The sequence below is a fragment of the Cherax quadricarinatus genome, chromosome 25 (genome assembly GCF_038502225.1).
Source record: "Cherax quadricarinatus isolate ZL_2023a chromosome 25, ASM3850222v1, whole genome shotgun sequence".
NCBI lineage: Eukaryota > Metazoa > Arthropoda > Malacostraca > Decapoda > Parastacidae > Cherax > Cherax quadricarinatus.
The window spans coordinates 17,667,334-17,686,902 of NC_091316.1; the positions used below are offsets into that span (position 1 = coordinate 17,667,334).

The 19,569-nt window shown below is 45.1% G+C and overlaps 1 protein-coding gene across 2 annotated transcripts in view; it reads right to left on the minus strand.

The window, feature by feature from the left end:
• The window catches only part of LOC128690008 (uncharacterized), a 748,983-nt gene that overhangs the window by 630,362 nt on the left and 99,052 nt on the right, over nt 1–19,569 (minus strand). For both annotated transcript variants that reach the window (XM_053778498.2, XM_053778499.2), the window contains exon 2: nt 12,233–13,640. In XM_053778498.2, the coding sequence (XP_053634473.2) occupies nt 12,233–13,640 (1,408 nt within the window). The remainder of the gene's footprint in view (nt 1–12,232; nt 13,641–19,569) is intronic.

A 19,569-nucleotide genomic window follows, 5' to 3' on the forward strand; every position in this document is an offset into this window, starting at 1 on the left:
CATCTTCACCTTGTTCAAATGCTCTCTCGTTCTTTCTCAGTTCGAACCCCTTTCCATCTGCATTCCTATATATGCTCAAGCGTGCTCGGCTCTGCCACGTGCTTATCTATGCTCACACGCCCTGCCACAGCGTGTACACCCACGTTCCACGAACCATCCCTCCTGTTATGTACACATTGGTGTAATGTACACCCACGCTAACCTGCTGTCAGTAATATAGGTGAACACTAATTAGAGCACAGGCATGAGTACATATTACTGACGCTGCTGAGGATAGGTGCGTGTAGGATGATAGGATCATCCTACACGCACCTATCCTGGGGAAGATTAGGAGGGATGGCTGATGCTAGAAAAAGAGGGATATACGAGGACAGTGGAAGATGTTATAGCAGGGTAAACAGACAAAGGGAATGGGGGGAATATTAGAGAGGGCCAGCAGTAACAGCCTAGTTGATCAGGCCCTGATCCATCGGGAGGCCTGGTCATGGACCGGGCCGCGGGGGCGTTGTTCCCCGGAATAACCTCCAGGTATCCAGGTAACCTCCAGGGAGACTGATAGATGAGGAAGTGAGACACACAAGGTGAGAATGATCTAGCTACTTGTTACTGAGTCTGGGGGTAAAGTGAGAGAGACGGAATGAGGGACCTGTTTCCTACGAGAAGGAAACAGAGGGAGTGAGAAGAGACTAGGAAGTTGAGAGAGGGAGGGAGGTACTAAATTCTTAAGTAGTTCTTAAGAGATGGAGAGGGGAAGAGAGGAAGGGGGGGAGGGGAGAGGGATGACAGCAACTGCTGCCGCCCTGGGGGGACGATTAATAGGGTGGTTGGGTTGGGAAGGGGCACACTTGCTCCACTAGGTTCAAGGTTGCGGTATTGGGGAGAGAAGGGTGGGATGATGGAGAAGTAGTAGGGAGTAGCGTCGGGGTGACGGGAGAGGGAGAAGTATCAGGGAGAGGGAAGGGGTAGAAGAACAGTGTGGGGCTGAGAAGGGCAATACAGTTTGCATGATATAAATTAGATTATACCGCCGAAGCGGTTAATTTACTGTGTACCCCACATCCATCCTGTGGACGGTAGAATTAAACTCTTTTTCCAGTTCTAATGATATATTAATGCTGTAATTTGTATAGGGATTTTTTTTAAAGGAGACCGCTTCACAGAATTTTTTCTGATAAACCTAAATGGTACAAATCTGTGAACAATATTCTATGCTTATTAATGTCGAAGAACATAGATATAAGCCAGTTCCTACTTGAATTAGTTTTGGCTCCATACATCAAGTTTACTTTTGTGTCTGACCGAAATAACTCATTGCCTTTTTTTGATGTTTTAATTATTAAGGGAAATTTAGAATTTAAATTCAAAATACACGGAAAACCAAAAAATAAACTGCTCTTATGTACGCTATTATTCTTGATAAATTAGACACATGTGCAACACTTGGGGTATCTTTAATGAGGAAACGTTTCGCCACACAGTGGCTTCATCAGTCCATACAAAGGAGAACGGTGAAGAACAGGAGGAGTTTGAGGTAATCAGTCCCTCAGCCTTGAGTCGATGTGGTCAGTCCATCAATCTTCTGATTGATGGACTGACCACATCGACCACTGTGTGGCGAAACGTTTCCTCATTAAAGATACTCAAGTGTTGCACATGTGTCTAATTTATCAATTTGTCGGTTCTCTGAATCATTCATCTACAATTATTCTTCGCATCATGACTGAGTTAGTCTAGTATTCTCCTCCAGGTTTTTGAGAACTCTGCGTATTTACACCCCAGAGTTCATATTATTATTATAATCAAAAAGAAGCGCTAAGCCACAAGGGCTGTACAGCTCCAGAGTTCATAGACGATAAAATATTGAAGATTTATGAAATGGCATGATATAAAATACCCAGAAAATTTAGTTGACAAATCTTTTAAAATTGTCAGAGGTACATTTTAAAATTCAAAAAAAGTGACAAAGAAACATATTCCACCAAGAATATTTTGGTTCTACCTTACCATGAAAACTTTCTTGATATACCTTCTCTTCTTAACAAATTTAAAATCAAAAGTTATTTAAAAATCTTGATAAGATTAAAAAAAAAGTATTTGAATTAAGAAGTCCCCAAAAATACTCATGGCTGACTTTATTAGATTCCCTGTAAGAAATGCAAAGCGAAAAAAAGTCTTGAATTAAGATTACAACAACATAAATACAGCATCAGAATTAGACTAGAGTCTAACGATCTGTTTATTCATGTGAGAGACTTTAACCCACCAACTGATTTTGAAAAGGCCGAGAAGGTTGAATCAAGCAGGTCCAAGGTTGGCCAAAATATAACAGGATCAAGTTTCAATATGAATACAAGTTCTGTGTTGTATGAATTATTCATTTATCATGACTAAAATTTGTGAGGATTTTAAACTGGCTGGTATGTCACTCTTAATTTTTGTACATGTGACCTGACAAAATCTTCGCTCAGAGTTGGGTCATATGTCAGATCATATTTCACCTTTGTAAGTCTTCGGTTATTCGATTATCTTTAATTTTCCTTGATAATGTGAGAAATCACGAAATCGATTGGAATTTCATTACTTTTCACTTTAGTCATTTTGTACATTATATATGGACCGGGCCGCGGGGGCGTTGATCCCCGGAATAACCTCCAGGTAACCTCCAGGTATGTATAATTACGTGTATATATGTTTACATATGTGTAAGTGTGCACGTACTCAAACAAACACAACCGCGATCCGTAAATGGACCATCCGAATCCCTCGTCCACCCTTCTGTTTATTCAATGACAGTTTATAACAACGTAATTAAGAGTCCTCCACACACACACACACACACACACACATTATATATATATATATATATATATATATATATATATATATATATATATATATATATATATATATATATATATATATATATGTATATATATATATATATACATTCATACATACATACATACATACATGCAGTGGAACCTCAAAAATTTAACTTAATCCGTTCCAGGAGCTAGTTCTAAATTCGAAAAGTCTGAAATTCGAAGCAATATTTCCCTTAAGAAATAATGGAAATACATTTAATCCGTTCCAGAAACCTAAAAATATTCACAAAAATAATACATTTTATAGAGATTAATTACAGTTTTACATACACACAACAAATGTTATAGTCTTTAATTATGTATAGTAATATAAAATAACAATTTTACTTACCTTTATTGAAGATTGGTGATGGCATCTGGAGTCATTGGACCCCAGTCTCACAAAATAACTGTCTACAGTCCTCTGTTTCTGTCTCAAAAAAAAAAAAAACTATCCACAGTCGTCTGTTTGTCTCACAAAATAACTGTCCACAATTGTCTGTTTGTCTCACTAAATAACTCCGCAGTCGTCTGTTTCTGTCTCACAAAATAACTCCACAGTCGTCTGTTTCTGTCTCACAAAATAACTGTCCACAGTCGTCTGTTTCTGTCTCACAAAATAACTGTCCACAGTCCTCTGTACATCCTGGCAAGCTCAACAAGTCTCACTCCAATCTCATACTTCTGTATTATTTCCTTCACATCTATGGTGTTTCTCACTTTCTTTACCACAGGGGTACCACTAGCAAGTTTCTTTGGGCCCATGGCAGCTTATTTCACAGTCTCACAAGCACTAAACACAACGAAATAATCGTAAAATGTGTGAATGAGAGCGCAGGTTAGTGTTCACTCAAGCATAAACAAAGCTAGACTGCTCACGGCGCCTGCACGGGGACGCGGACAGAGCCGGCCAGCGGACAGGTCCCGTACCCGGCGGTCCGAAATTTGAAACGCTTTCGATTTTTGGTACACAGTTTGTCCGAAAAAATGGTCTTATTTTCGAAACGTTCGATATTTGGTACGTTCGATTTTCAAGGTTCCACTGTATAATGTGCCGAATAGGCTCAAGTGAAAATTTGTGTATGCAATAATTTCGCAAAAATCATTCTGAACCTAACGAAAAAAAAAATTTCATTGTTTATTATTAAATTATTTTAAACTTATCTAAAATATATTTAGTTGGATTAGGCTAAATTAAGTTGCGCTTGTTATAATAAGGTTAGGCAAGTTTCTAAAGTTATTTTGGCACAAAATTACTAATTTTTACATCAACATAATGAAAAAATATATATCTTTAAATGCATAAGAGAAATTTTAAAAAAGGACTTAATTTCAAATGAGCTCTTGGTAAGTGACCAGTTATTATCTATTCGGCACATATATATATATATATATATATATATATATATATATATATATATATATATATATATATATATATATATATATATATATATATATATATATATATATATACACTGATCTCTGGCTGAAGGAGACACGAACCTTGGAACAAGGTACGCAGTGCTATACCATTCTCACCACACTGGATGGTATAGCACTGCGTACCTTGTTCCAAGGTTCGTAGGTTCGAGTCTCCTTCAGCCAGAGATCAGTGTTTGTGTATATTTCGCCTGCTCTTGCGAATTCCTTGCGCGCGCGCACACACACACACACACACATTATATATATATATATATATATATATATATATATATATATATATATATATATATATATATATATATATATATATATATAAAACGAAGAAGAAGTTAAGTACTTATAGAGACTACTAACTGAACTAAAGCTTTAACTTAGGCCTTCAACACTTAGTGAAAAAAAAAATCACTAACCCCCTCACACTTATTGAAAAATCACCAATGATTAAACACTGAAAAAAACCTCCAGCACTTACCGTGAGAACTATCTCCCTAATATCTCAACACTTATTTAAAAAAAAAAAACTCACTAGATCATGGCGATAAACACACTCGAGGAAGCCAGTAAATAAATGATATAGAGGAAGTCAACATGCACCTTCGTGTATTGGTCGCATCAACGAGACAAGATGACCAAACGACAAGACTGGGTGGCCAAACGACAAGACTGGGTGGCCAAACGACAAGAATGGGTGGCCAAACGACAAGAATGGGTGACCAAACGGCTACACTGGGTGGCCAAACGACAAGACTGGGTGACCAAACGACAAGACTGGGTGGCCAAACGGCTATATTGGGTGGCCAAACGACAAGATTGGGTGACCAAACGGCTACACTGGGTGGCCAAACGACAAGACTGGGTGACCAAACGACAAGACTGGGTGACCAAACGACAAGAATGGGTGACCAAACGGCTAGACTTAAGAGACCAATCACCTAGACCAGGAGACCACACTAGTGCATAAGGCGACCAGAAAGCCAAGGAGCAGCACACCAAGTTATAAAACACACCAGAAAATCTTAATTCTGATGACCATACTGAGGACTCTACCTTCGTATCTGTAACTGATCCTCCTGGATTCCTGCCCTCGAACTGCCTGCCGACTTCTCAGGGCATGAAGTCAAGGGCCTATACACGTGGACGTCAAAGCCTACACACTGGGAAAACACCAATGTCTACCTCTCATGACAGTTGTTACAAGCGTAGAACTCTGAAATATGACAGTTTATTAACATCCATCATACACGTATATCCGAAAAAATATACACACAGCTGTAAAATAACAGTCCGACGCCCTACCGTCTATTTACGGACAGTGGTTCGGTCCCCTCGTCCACCCTTCTCTTTATTCACTGACAGTTGTTTATTACAAATTAATCTGAGTTCACAGCAGCAAGAGTTTCAATATATAAATCTGTCAGGGAATAGGTGACAGTCGCTCTAACGTAAGAACTAGCTGAAGAACGTACTGCCACCTATAAATATTACGACAAAAACACGTATTCTGTTACAAGAGTTGCTCTCATAGCGGTTTGCTCTGCGTCTAGTACGAATAGCCTGACTGATCAGGTCATCAACCAGGAGACCTGGTCGATGATCTGGTCTGGGTCCAGGTTCCCGGGTAAGGAGAGCTTATAAGTTAAAAAAAAAAAACCTTGTCATGATAGTCTTACACTGTGATCCTAATCCAGGAAGCTGGGACTAGTCTCGCCTTCCTTAGATCAAACCTAATTACCTCCACAGCGAATAAAATAATAAGCAGAAAGTGCACGTGCGCGCACACACGCACGCGCGCGCACACACACACAACGTAATTCTGAGAGCACTATCGGAGTCCAATTTGCAATGAATCGCGGTTAAAAAGCGACATTTCACAGTTAAGGCGGCAAGCGATCGGTGGCGCCAGTGTTTATTATGCATGGTGGGGGGAGGGGAGGTGGTGCTAACCCCCCTACCCACAAACTTTTCCCCATATTTCTTCAACACCCAAACATAATATATACACCCCGAGGTGTACGTCTTCGTGTATACCTGGAGGTTACCTGGAGGTTATTCCGGGGATCAACGCCCCCGCGGCCCGGTCCATGACCAGGCCTCCCGATGGATCAGGGCCTGATCAACTAGGCTGTTACTGCTGGCCGCACGCAGTCCGACGTACGAGCCACAGCCCGGCTGATCCGGCACCGACTTTAGGTATCTGTCCAGCTCTCTCTTGAAGGCAGCCAGGGGTTTATTGGCAATTCCCCTAATGCTTGATGGGAGGCTGTTGAACAGTTTTGGGCCCCGGACACTTATGGTGTTTTCTCTTAGTGTACCAATGGCGCCCCTACTTTTTATTGGCTGCATTTTGCATCGCCTGCCCAGTCTTTTACTTTCGTAGGGAGTGATTTCTGTGTGCAGATTTGGGACCATTCCTTCCAAGATTTTCCAAGTGTAGATTATGATATATCTCTCCCTCCTGCGTTCCAACGAGTACAAGTCAGGTGCTTCCAAGCGTTCCCAGTAGTTAAGGTGCTTGACAGAACTTATACGTGCAGTAAAGGATCTCTGTACACTCTCTAGATCTGCGATTTCACCTGCTTTGTATGGAGATGTTAATGTACAGCAGTATTCCAGCCTAGAGAGAACATTGTAAGTTAAATTAATCCTTTTTCAGAGATTAAAGTATACTTCACTGGTGGTGAACAGGTTAATGACCCTCGTGTTGACGATAGTCTTCAACCCTCCATTAATTAACCAGCACTGTGACTGTCACTGTACCTGCCTTCACTCATACACCTTCCAGTCTTCACTTCTACACTTTCTATAACATCCCACTTCCGTCCCTTCTCTCCTTGTGTTGACTTCTATACCCATACACAGCTTCCCTTCTCATAACCCTTTCATCCCCCTCTCTCATATCCACATTCTCCCCTACCTTCTTCGACCCTTCATTCCGCATCGCTATCCCTCCCTCTCTGCTCTTCCATCCCTGCTGGACCTTCCCTTCTCTCAACCCCTATGATCCCTCCCATCCCCTTCTCCTCCCTGACCGGCAGAGTTGTCAATTCACACCCAGAAAGCCTCCTACGTTACTCCTAAGTGCCTCCTAAACTTTATATCGAGACGTTTCATTCTCATTTTCCATCTCCATTTCTGCTTTCTTTTTTTCTCAGGCCTGATCTTCGTTCTATCTTCTTTTCAGTATCGCTATTATCCTTCACGTAACACATGAAGCTCTTGTAGGCCCTGCTTTTTAATAAAGAAAACTGAGGCTTCGTGAAAAGTTTGCTTTGAACCAACAGATAACAAGATTTACTTGAAATGAAAATACGTTAAGACTTGATCTTCACAAAGAATGAGGAACTAATCAGGGACACCCCAAACAGCAAGTCCTCACTACATTACAAATGGCAAGAAAGGTACAATCACAATACAAACAGCAACACAACCACAACACAAACAGGAAGACACCCATATGATGGAAAGAATGAAGAACTCAAAAGGAACACTATGTACAAAACTCAAGAGGGTCACCAAATAGAACGTAAGGAACACGTAAAAGACCTGGGAATAATTGTCAGCGGACGTTTCTTTTAAAGATCATAATAAGACAAAGATCACGACAGCCAGGAAGATGACTGAGTGGGTATTGAGAACTTTCAAAACAAGGGTAATAATGCCGATGGTGACACTCCTCAAATCGCTAGTGCTCCCTCACTTAGAATATTGCTCAGTGCTGTTCAAAGCAGGAGAAATATCGGAGCTGGAACAAATACAGAGATCGTTTACGGCTCACACTGAACCTGTAAAGCACCTAAACTACTGGGAACGCCTGCAAGTTTTGAACATGTATTCATTGGAGCGGAGGAGAGATACATGATAATATATACCTGGAAAATACTCGAGGGCCTGGTCCCAAATCTGCACACTACCATAACATACTGGAGTGAGAGATATGGGAGGAAGTGTAAAATAAACCCAGTGAGGAGCAGGGGTGCGGTGGGGACAATAAGGGAACATTGTATCAACATCCGGGGTCCCAGACTATTCAACATCTTACCAGAAGATATCAGAAACACGGATGGAATAAGAGGAAACTGGACAAGTATCTTCACCAGGTGCCAGATCAACCAGGCTGTGATGGATATGTGGGACAGCGGGCCTCCAACAGCAACAGCCTGGTTGACCAAGCAAGCACCAGACGAGTCTGGCCCATGGCCGGGCTCAAAGAGTAGATTAAGTCTCGAAACTCTTCAAAGGTATATCAAAGGTAGGCACACAACAACTACACAAACAGCAACACCACCACAACACAAACAGCAACAGATACCATCACATAGACACACTCCGGTGTGCAACTCAACACACAACGTAAAACACGGCTCGGAAACACGTAATGAATGGGAGGATACTCGCCTTAAATGACCAGAACACTCGCCCCTCTGTGAAATTACATCAAATAGCATAAATTTTACACCTCGTGGGAGGTCAATGCTACATTAACCTGATGAGGCCATTGACGCGATATAAGAGGAAGTTAGATACAAAATATGGGCAGGGTGAAGTCGCAAAGTTGAAGTGAAGGAGATGGAGAGGGGTAAGGAAGCAGAGGAGGAGGGAGAAGATTAAGTTTTGTGTGTGTGTGTGTGTGTGTGTGTGTGTGTGTGTGTGTGTGTGTGTGTGTGTGTGTGTATATATATATATATATATATATATATATCTATATATATAAATATAAATTTATTATATATATTATATATTATATATATATATATATTATATATATATACACACACACCCGTATTCACTTCCGGTGACCTCCGGAAGTAACTACAGGCAACCCTTGAACAACCATTCAACTAGCTGCCTACCTGAGAGGTGGAGAGTAGGATTGGGGAGTCAACCAGTGGGCGAAGGGGAAGATGGAAATTTTTATATTAGGAAAAACAATCCCTAAACCCGTATGGGTTATAGAACGCTAAAAGGGAAGGGATGGGAGGGAAGGAGTCTGTGAACATCAATCGCTGAGAAAGCTAAGTCATGAAATGAAAGAGGAGAAGGAGGGGAGGGAATTTTTAGTGTTCATAGTCAACCAGCGGCTGGGAAATGGGACGAAGTCAAGCTTGAGATCCAGGGAAGGGAAGGGAAGGGAAGGGTAGCTCCTACTTCTTGCAACTGAAGATGTCCTGTAGCTCGGATGGTAGCACACTCAGTTCACACGTTGAGTGTCCAGGGTTCGATCCCCGGTAAGGGTGAAAACATTGGGAGTATTCCTTCAAGACACCTGCTGTCCCTATTCACCTAGAAGCAAGCGGGTACCTGGTTGTTAGCCGACTGGTGTGGGTCGCATCCTGGGGGACAAAATTAACCCAAGTTGCCCGAAATGCTCTGCATAACTAGGAGCTTCTATATAGTATGTCATTGATGTCAGCTAGGTCCGTATAAGTTGTATCATGTACCTGTAGAAATAAAGATTATTATTATTATTAAGAGTCCTTCTCTCCTTAGAAGGTGGATGTTAGCGGGCAGTGGGGTTGTCTGTGGAGGTTTTATAGGAGGGTGGCCGTTTCTGTGTTGCGGCTGCCCACGCCGCCAGCCAAGATGCTATCGTGCCTACACACACGCAAACGTACACCATGCTATCCACGTACATACGCATGCAACACCCTCCTCCCTACCTCACATACGTACTTAACCTCCCTCCCTACCTCACACACGTACTTAAACCCCCTACCTCACACACGTACTTAACCCCCTACCTCACACGTACTTAACCCCCCTCCCTACCTCACACGTACTTAACCCCCCTCCCTACCTCACACGTACTTAACAACCCCCTCCCTGCCTCACACACGTACTTAAACCCCCTCCCTATCTCACACGTACTTAACAACCCCCTCCCTACCTCACACGTACTTAACAACCCCCCTCCCTACCTCACACACGTACTTAACAACCCCCTCCCTAACTCACACGTACTTAACCCCCCTCCCTACCTCACACGTACTTAACAACCCCCTCCCTGCCTCACACACGTACTTAAACCCCCTCCCTATCTCACACGTACTTAACAACCCCCCTCCCTACCTCGCACACGTGCTTAACAACCCCCTCCCTACCTCACACGTACTTAACCCCCTCCCTGCCTCACACACGTACTTAACAACCCCCCTCCCTACCCCACACACGTACTTAACCCCCTCCCTACCTCACACGTACTTAACCCCCTCCCTACCTCACACGTACTTAACAACCCCCCTCCCTACCTCACACACGTACTTAACCCCCTCCCTACCTCACACGTACTTAACAACCCCCTCCCTACCTCACACACGTACTTAACAACCCCCCCCCTCTCCCTACATCCATGTCTCGATGCTTCCACACGCACGTGATACACAAACACGCTCATACCTAGTATGTAAAGGGTAGTTTACCGATGAAATGTGAACTCTGGGGATACAAATTGATAGTGTGCATGTGTGTTCGAGTCTGTGTTTTACGATCAGTAGAATTCCGAAGGGTTAATACTGGACAACTGTAGTGAAGGGTGAACGACAGCACATGGATAATGAACAGTACACACTGGTGATGAAGGGTGAACAACAGTACATGGATAACAATGAACACTGACCAGATTGGTGAAAAAGATATGTGATACCAACAAGTGGTTGGAAAGACACTAGATACAAACACTAGGACCTTTCATTGGAAACGTTTCGACTCTACGACCGAAACGTTTGCAAGTGTCAGTTTTTTTTTCAGTTGTCATTTTTTTATAACTGGCAATGAAGCTGAGCTACAAATAAAGGACTTTCTTGCATTTTTTCACCATCAGCATATCGCGATTGTTCTCAACTCTGCACACCGAAGTCACGACATATGAAAAGACGAGGCTTGGCAGATGATGCAGATACCTGTGACGACGAGCAAGAGGGCGGTGAGTATAGTGAGAGAACTCAGCAAATGTAAAGGGACCACGACTCCAACACCCTCCCTTCATGCATAAGGGGACTACCAATAAATCCCTCATTGTCTAACCTACAAGTTAACTCAAGGTCCAGCAGTGTGTAAGCAGGTGGCGGGGACAACGGGCTCTAGTAATATATACACGTAACGTAGATAAATGTTTCAGAGAACCAACAGGATGATGACTTAGACACTTGTGCAACACAATAAAGATACCCAAGTGTTGCACAATGTCTAATTCATCATATAGACGTAAGCCGGGAAGATGTACTTCCTTAGGTGTGAGCTAACCCCAGTGTGTGTGTGTGTATGTGTGTGTGTTAGTTACCATTTTGTCCTAGGCACATGTCGATTAGACACTAGGCCTGTTGTATTTGCGAGTGTGTGTGTGTGTGTGTGTGTGTGTGTGTGTGTGTGTACTCACCTATTTGTACTCACCTATTTGTGGTTGCAGGGGTCGAGTCATAGCTCCTGGCCCCGCCTCTTCACTGATTGCTACTAGGTCCTCTCTCTCCCTGCTCCATGAGCTTTATCATACCTCGCCTTAAAACTATGTATGGTTCCCGCCTCCACTACTTCACTTTCTAGGCTATTCCACGGCTTGACTACTCTATGACTGAAGAAATACTTCCTAACATCCCTCTGATTCATCTGAGTCTTCAACTTCCAATTGTGACCTCTTGTGTCTGTGTCCCATCTCTGGAACATCCTGTCTTTGTCCACCTTGTCTATTCCGCGCAGTATTTTGTATGTCGTTATCATGTCTCCCCTGACCCTCCTGGCCTCCAGTGTCGTCAGGCCAATTTCTCTCAACCTTTCTTCGTAGGATGTGTGTGTGTGTGTGTGTGTGTGTGTGTGTGTGTGTGTGTGTGTGTGTGTGTGTGTGTGTGTGTGTGTGTGTGTGTGTGTGTGTGTGTGTGTCTGTGTTTGTACGCGGGAGTGATTAGTAAAACTAAGAAAACACCAGTACTCACGTGTGAGGTAGAGGACTGCGGCCAGGGCGCCCAGCACCAACAGCAGCAGTAACAACACGCCCGACAGCATCAGACACGCCCGTCGACGACCCCCTTCCCCTCGCATGAACTTTACCTTCCACGCTCGGAACAACCCCTGCCGCTTGAGCTTCGCGGGCGTTGGCGTCGCTCCGCCCTTTGCGTGGCGTGCGGAGGAGCGCAGGGAAGGTGTAGTGTTGTGAGCGGGCGTGGGCGGGGTGTGGGCGGCCTCTCGGGCCAGCAGGGCGGATACGGTAGGTAGGGTCGAGGAAGAAGTTGAATTTCCACAGGAATCTGTGCGGACGAGATACTTGGCAGGAGTACCGGTGGCCGACGCCGCCGCCGCCGCCCGCAGCGAGCCCCGCGAGTTATTGTAGGTTAGCGTAGGCGTGCCAGAGCCACCCTCGCGCGGGTAAAGATGCGGCTGGGCGTAGATGGGCTCCGTGCTGGAGTAGTCGCTACCTCCATAGTGATAGTCCGGCCGGTTGTCAAGCGCTGGATCCAGACGGTGATCCCGATGCTCTAAATGATGGTCGCGGGGGTCCATGCTGTGTTCGCGGGGGTCCATGTGGTGTTCGCGAGGATCCATATGATGTTCGCGGGGGTCCATGTGGTGCTCGCGGGGGTCCATGTGGTGTTCACGCGGATCTAGGCGGTGTTCGCGGGGGTCCATGTGTTCGTGGTTATCCATGCGGTGTTCGCGGGGATCCATGTGCTCTCGGGGGTCCTTATGATCGCGTGGGTCCCTGTGGTGTTCACGGGGGTCCCTGTGGTGTTCACGAGGGTCTCTGTGGTGTTCACGAGGGTCCCTGTGGTGTTCGCGGGATTCTAGACGATGATCGCGGGGGTCCCTGTGGTGTTCGCGGGGGTCCATGTGATGTTCGCGGGGGTCCATATGATGCTCGCGCGGATCTAAGCGATGCTCTCCGTATTCGCGCGGGTCGCGGTGTTCCAGGTGGTGATCGCGGTGGTCGCCGCGGTGCCCGGGGCACTGATAGACGTGTTCGTGATCGCGGGGCGCTTGGCAGGAGTACATGGGCTCCCCGTGGGGCAGACGGGACTGCGGGGCGATGTGCGCCGGGCAGAGGGGCGGCAGCGAGGGGTCCGGGAAGAGGGTTGTGGTGGTGGTGTGCCCTGCTGATGTGGGAACCCCTGACACCTGCACCACCGTCCCTGGCAACACGTTCCCTGGTACTCCTGTCACTCCCAGCACACGGCCGTTGTGGACGTGGGTGACGTGTTGGGGGACGCCCACGCCCCTGGGAGCGTGGGTGTGGGCGTGGTGGATGGTGGGAAGGTGGTGGGCTCGCCGCTGGGACATACTTCGTGGGCTCCCTCGCACGCTCTCGTAGACGGACTGGTCACTATCTAGGAACGCTGGGTTCTCCATCTGCAAGGTCACACAGGAAGAGCCATTAGTTATTACAGACGAAAATATATATAATAGATTAATGGTATACAAGGTATTACAAGGACTATAATGGTAACTTACATGTTACTATGTACGATAATTTGTTTAACTGTATTTACGTGCACCTGTACCTAAATAAATCTAGAATACCCTCCAGATTAAGTTATTTAGGTACAGATACACATAAATAAAGTTACAGAAATTATCGTACATAGTAACATGTGACTGTGTATTTATGTGTATCTGTACCTAAATAACTTAATCTGAAGGGTATTCTAGATTTATTTAGGTACAGGTGCACGTAAATAGTCACACAAGTTATCGTGATTACCGCGGTATAAAATGCGCGAACAAACACAAGATGATGTTTACTGGAAAACGTTTCGGTCCTGGGACCTTGATCAAGGTCCCAGCACCGAAACGTTTTCTAATTAATGTGCCTCAGTGTTTGTTCACGTATCTTTTTTAAACCAATTCGTCGGTACTAGTTGCCAAAGTTTATACCATACTGATCACCTCAGACTACTAAATTATGTATTCCACCGTCTCCAGTATTATACTGTGTACAAGAGTCATGCAGCTACTGCCTGGCGAAACATCTCCACAACAAAAACACCGAAGTGATGCACATATGTCTAATTCAGCTACAAGAGTGCGCGCGCGCACGCACGCACACTAATGTGAGACAACATTACAACCCGGGCTGTTCAGCCGGGTTGTAATGGTTGTGTTGGCCAGCTGGCCGGTAGCTCACCAATAGACTAGTTCACCAGGTGGTCAAAAAGAGTGTGGCCTCACTAACACCGGACTGGGAGGTTGCTAGAAGTCCCGAAACCTTCCACAGGTATGTGACACCTATCGGTATGTGACTCCCGGAAGTCAATCATATATCTAATTTTAAACATGTCGTATATCTTTCCCATCTACGTGTCGTTGTGTTACCAGTCGTGCAACCAAGTTAAAATATTCGAATGAAGCAATGGGCAGGAAATGCTGCGTACATGAGTGTGGCTGGACATCCAGAGAGGCCTGCCCACACACACACACACACACACACACACACACACACACACACACACACACACACACACACACACACACACACACACAAGAAAATCACTGTAGCAAAGACCTGTCCTGCTACCGTGATACAATTTACAATAGTATTACCTAGACGTTTCTAACTTGACTCACACCGCGACTAGAAAATGGGGGTTGAAAAACCTTAAATCCTTTATAGTTCCTGAGTTATTACTTAGCGTACTTACTACACTGCTCTTATTTAATGGTCTGATGTACCATTTATGTCACAGACGGTACATCATAGATTTACACCTTTAAAGAGTTTCTCTACTCTGAGCCCGGCCATGGGCCTGGCTTGTCTGGTGCTGGTGCTTGTTGGAACGCAGGAGGGAGAGATATGTCATAATCTACACTTGGAAAATCTTGGAAGGAATGGTCCCAAATCTGCACACAGAAATCACTCCCTACGAAAGTAAAAGACTGGGCAGGCGATGCAAAATGCCCCCAATAAAAAGTAGGGGCGCCATTGGTACACTAAGGGAAAACACCATAAGTGTCCGAGGCCCAAGACTGTTCAACAGCCTCCCATCAAGCATTAGGGGAATTGCCAATAAACCCCTGGCTGCCTTCAACAGAGAGCTGGACAGATACCTAAAGTCAGTGCCGGATCAGCCGGGCTGTGGCTCGTACGTTGGACTGCGTGCGGCCAGCAGTAACAGCCTAGTTGATCAGGCCCTGATCCATCGGGAGGCCTGGTCATGGACCGGGCCGCGGGGGCGTTGATCCCCGGAAAAACCTCCAGGTAAACCAGGCTGTTGCTGATGGAGGTCCGGTGCCCCACATATCCATCACAGCCCGGTTGATCTGGCACCTGGAGTTTACCTGGAGAGGGTTTCGGGGGTCAACGCCCCCGCGGCCCGGTCTGAGACCAGGCCTCACCTGGTGAAGATACTTGTCCAGTTTCCTCTTGTTCCAGCCGTGTTTCTGATATCTTCTGGTAAGATGTTGAATAATCTGGGACCCCGGATGTTGATACAGTGTTCCCTTATTGTCCCCACCGCACCCCTGCTCCTCACGGTTTATTTTGCACTTCCTCCTATATCTCCCACTCCAGTACGTTGTTATGGCAGTTTGCAGATTTGGGACCAAGCCCTCGAGTACCTTCCAGGTATATATTGTCATGTATCTCTCTACGATATCATAGAGTCTGATATCTTTCACCTTCGAAAGTAACATTTCAGTGTAGATATGGAGCCAGTAAAGAATTTAAATTAATGGGAACGCCTTAAAGCCTTGTACTCACTGGAGCGGAGAAAAGAAAGATACAAGATAATATATACCTGGAAAATATTCGAGAGCCTTGTCCCAAATCTGCACACTGCCATAATAACATACTGGAGCGAGAGATATGGAAGTGCAAAAATAATAATAAAAAAATAGTTAAAAGCAGGGGTGTGGTGGGCACAATAAGGGAACGTTGTATCAACAGTCGTGGCACCAAATTATTCAACATCTTACCAGACGATATCAAAAACACTGCAGGAACATGTGAAGAAGTTTTCAAGAGAAAACTGGACGAGCATCTTCATCAGGTGCCAGATCAACCGGGCTGTGATGAATATGTGGGTCAGCGAACCTCCAGCAGCAACAGCCTGGTTGACCAGGCTAGCACCAGACGAGCCTGGTCCATGGCCGGGATCCGGCAACAGGTTACCTGGAGGTCATTCAGGGGATCAACGCCCTCGCGGCCCGGCTCCCGATGGATCAGGGCCTGATCAACCAGGCTGTTACTGCTGGCCGCACGCAATCCAACGTACGAGCCACAGCCCGGCTGATCCGGTACTGACTGTAGGTATCTGTCAAGCTCTCTCTTGAAGGCAGCCAGGGGTTTATTGGCAATTCCCCTAATGCTTGATGGGAGGCTGTTGAACAGTCTTGGGCCCCGGACACTTATGGTGTTTTCCCTTAGTGTACCAATGGCGCCCCTACTTTTAATTGGGGGCATTTTGCATCGCCTGTCCAGTCTTTTACTTTCGTAGGGAGTGATTTCTGTGTGCAGATTTGGGACCATTCCTTCCAGGAATGTAGATTATGATATATCTCTCCCTCCTGCGTTCCAACGAGTACAAGTCAAGTGCTTCCAAGCGTTCCCAGTAGTTAAGGTGCTTGACAGAACTTATACGTGCAGTAAATGATCTCTGTACACTCTCTAGATCTGCGATTTCACCTGCTTTGTATGGAGATGTTAATGTACAGCAGTATTCCAGCCTAGAGAGAACAAGTGATTTGAAAAGGATCATCATTGGCTTGGCATCTCTCGTTTTGAACGTTCTCATTATCCATTTTTTTTGCACGTGCGATCGTGGCACTGTTGTGATCCTTGAAAGTGAGATCCTCAGACATTACTACTCCCAGGTCCCTTACATTATTTTTCCGCTCTGGTATATATCGGCTGCTTCTCACCGAGGCAGGGTGACCCAAAAAAGAAAACCGAAAGTTTTTCTTCTTACATTTAGTAATTTATACAGGAAAAGCGGTTACTAGCCTCTTGCTCCCGGCATTTAAGCGCCTCTTACGACACGCATGGCTTACCGAGGAAGAATTCTTTTCCACTTTCCCATGGAGAATAGACTAATAATATTCATGTTTGCTGATAAATATGGAATTTACATGTTCCTAATAATTAAATTACAGAACTGATGGTGGGGCTTAAACTATAGAGGAAGTTTCCCGCAGGTCACTTTTCTAGGACCGAGGGTGTCCTAGGGCAAGGGTGTAGTTAACACTGAGCACCCGTGTTTTGTTTCACAAGTAAGAGAAACTGATATGGGTACCCGGGTGCTCGTGGGCATATCTGTGCACTTGACGTCACCATGGGCATGTGTGAGAGTTTATCTGATGTCAACATGCGTGCGTGCGTGCGTGCGTGTGTGTGTGTGTGTGTGTGTGTGTGTGTGTGTGTGTGTGTGTGTGTGTGTGTGTGTGTGTGTGTGTGTGTGTGTATTCGCCTAATTGTGGTCGCAGGGGTCGATTCATAGCTCCTGACTCCGAGCGTGTGTGTATCAGTGTGCACTGAATCTCGATATGGGTGTGTCTGTGTGTATACGACAGCATGTATACCGATGCGTACTTAAACAAGACTATGCTCTGTGTACTCACAGAGTAATAGAAGAAACGTTACAGCGACCTTTCGGTCCGTCCTGGACCATAATTCCAACATAGTGTTGTGACATTCTTCACACCTCCGACCCCAGACACTTATGTTACCTACCTTAACCGATATTTACCTAATTCCGGTCCACTGGGCTCTGTCATATCTACTATTCCGGGTGTGAATGGAGTTTGTCTCCACCACGGGTCTAGTTTATGACACTTCTCTTGAAGACAGCTAGAGGTTTGCTGCTGCTGCTGGTGCAGTGTTCCTTCATTCTTATGTTATGTTCTAATCCCACATATGCATGTAAGGAGGGTGTTGAAGAGTCGTAGTCCATTAACACTTATCGAGTTCTCGCTCAGTGTATCCATCGCTTCCTTGCGATGAATGTAGACGAGTTACAGAAATGTCGACAAGTCTTCAGCCCCAGAGTGGTAAGAAAGTGAAATGACCTAGACAACGAATTAGTAGGGCAGGATATATACACAGCTTTAAGAATAGGCATGACAGGGTTTATCAAGCCATGGGTGAACAAATTATTGGCCAGTTTAAGAGGAAGGATCAGGAGCTGACACTCGACCTCTGCAGCCTCAGATGCATACAAATAGGCCAGTACACGCATACACGCACGCGGACACACACGGGGCCAGGAGCTGAGTATCGACACCTGCAACCACAATTAGGTGAGTACACACACGCGCGCGCGCACACAATAGGGACCAGCGAAGAGGCGGAGCCAAGATCTGTGACTCAACCCCTGAAACCACAAATAAGAGAGTACAAACAGGTGAGTACACAACCACGTTAGTGCCAATAGGATGTTTGTTCCGGCTACTTGGTGGGTAGGTGTGAGGGGGAAGGCTGTGGTTGTGGTTCCCTTGTTTGTTCCCCTCTACCCAGCACTGACACACTGCTAGGGAAGCTTCGCTGTTGTGTGTTGACACCTCACTGATAACCCAACTCTCACCCACCCTCCACTGTGTTTGTCTTTATTTGTTTGTATCCTTGTAGGGTCAGTTTTGGGTTACATTTGCTGGGTCTGGTGTGAAAGTCATCTCAGTTCGCAAACATATCTGTGCCGAGGTTTTCGCGGATCTCTTAATTTATGTCTTTGCAAACTTTACTAAAACGTTTAGGATAAAATATGGTTATCCTTTAGTGGTATGTACGCGAGTGTGTATATATGTGTGTGTGTGTGTGTGTGAGGTTAGGTAAGATTCGTCAGGAAACAGGACAGGTGTTTCCTGACAAGGGTCTTAGTCATATGATAACTCGATAATGGAACTTTTGATCATCTGACCGAGGCCTTCCGCTGGCTAACCGGTCCACCCCCCCTCCCTTTAAAAAAATGTTCGTGTATCGTTTCCAGTATTTTTCCAATGGCTGTAGCATTTACTACTGCCTCTTTTAATTCACTCTGTCTACCACTCTGTGAAGGAAAATTAAATAAATAAAAAAAAGGCACAATACCGTGACTGGAACGATACACAAATAACCCGCACATAAAAGAGAGAAGCTTACGACGACGTTTCGGTCCGACTTGGACCATTGACAAAGTGACTTTGTCAATGGTCCAAGTCGGACCGAAACGTCGTCGTAAGCTTCTCTCTTTTATGTGGGGGTTATTTGTGTAAGGAAAATTATCTTTGTATGATCTCATGTTGTCCCTGTTGCAGTTACTAAGAAGTCTATTCTTTCATGTCCTTTTATGACCTTACATGTGTTGTTATG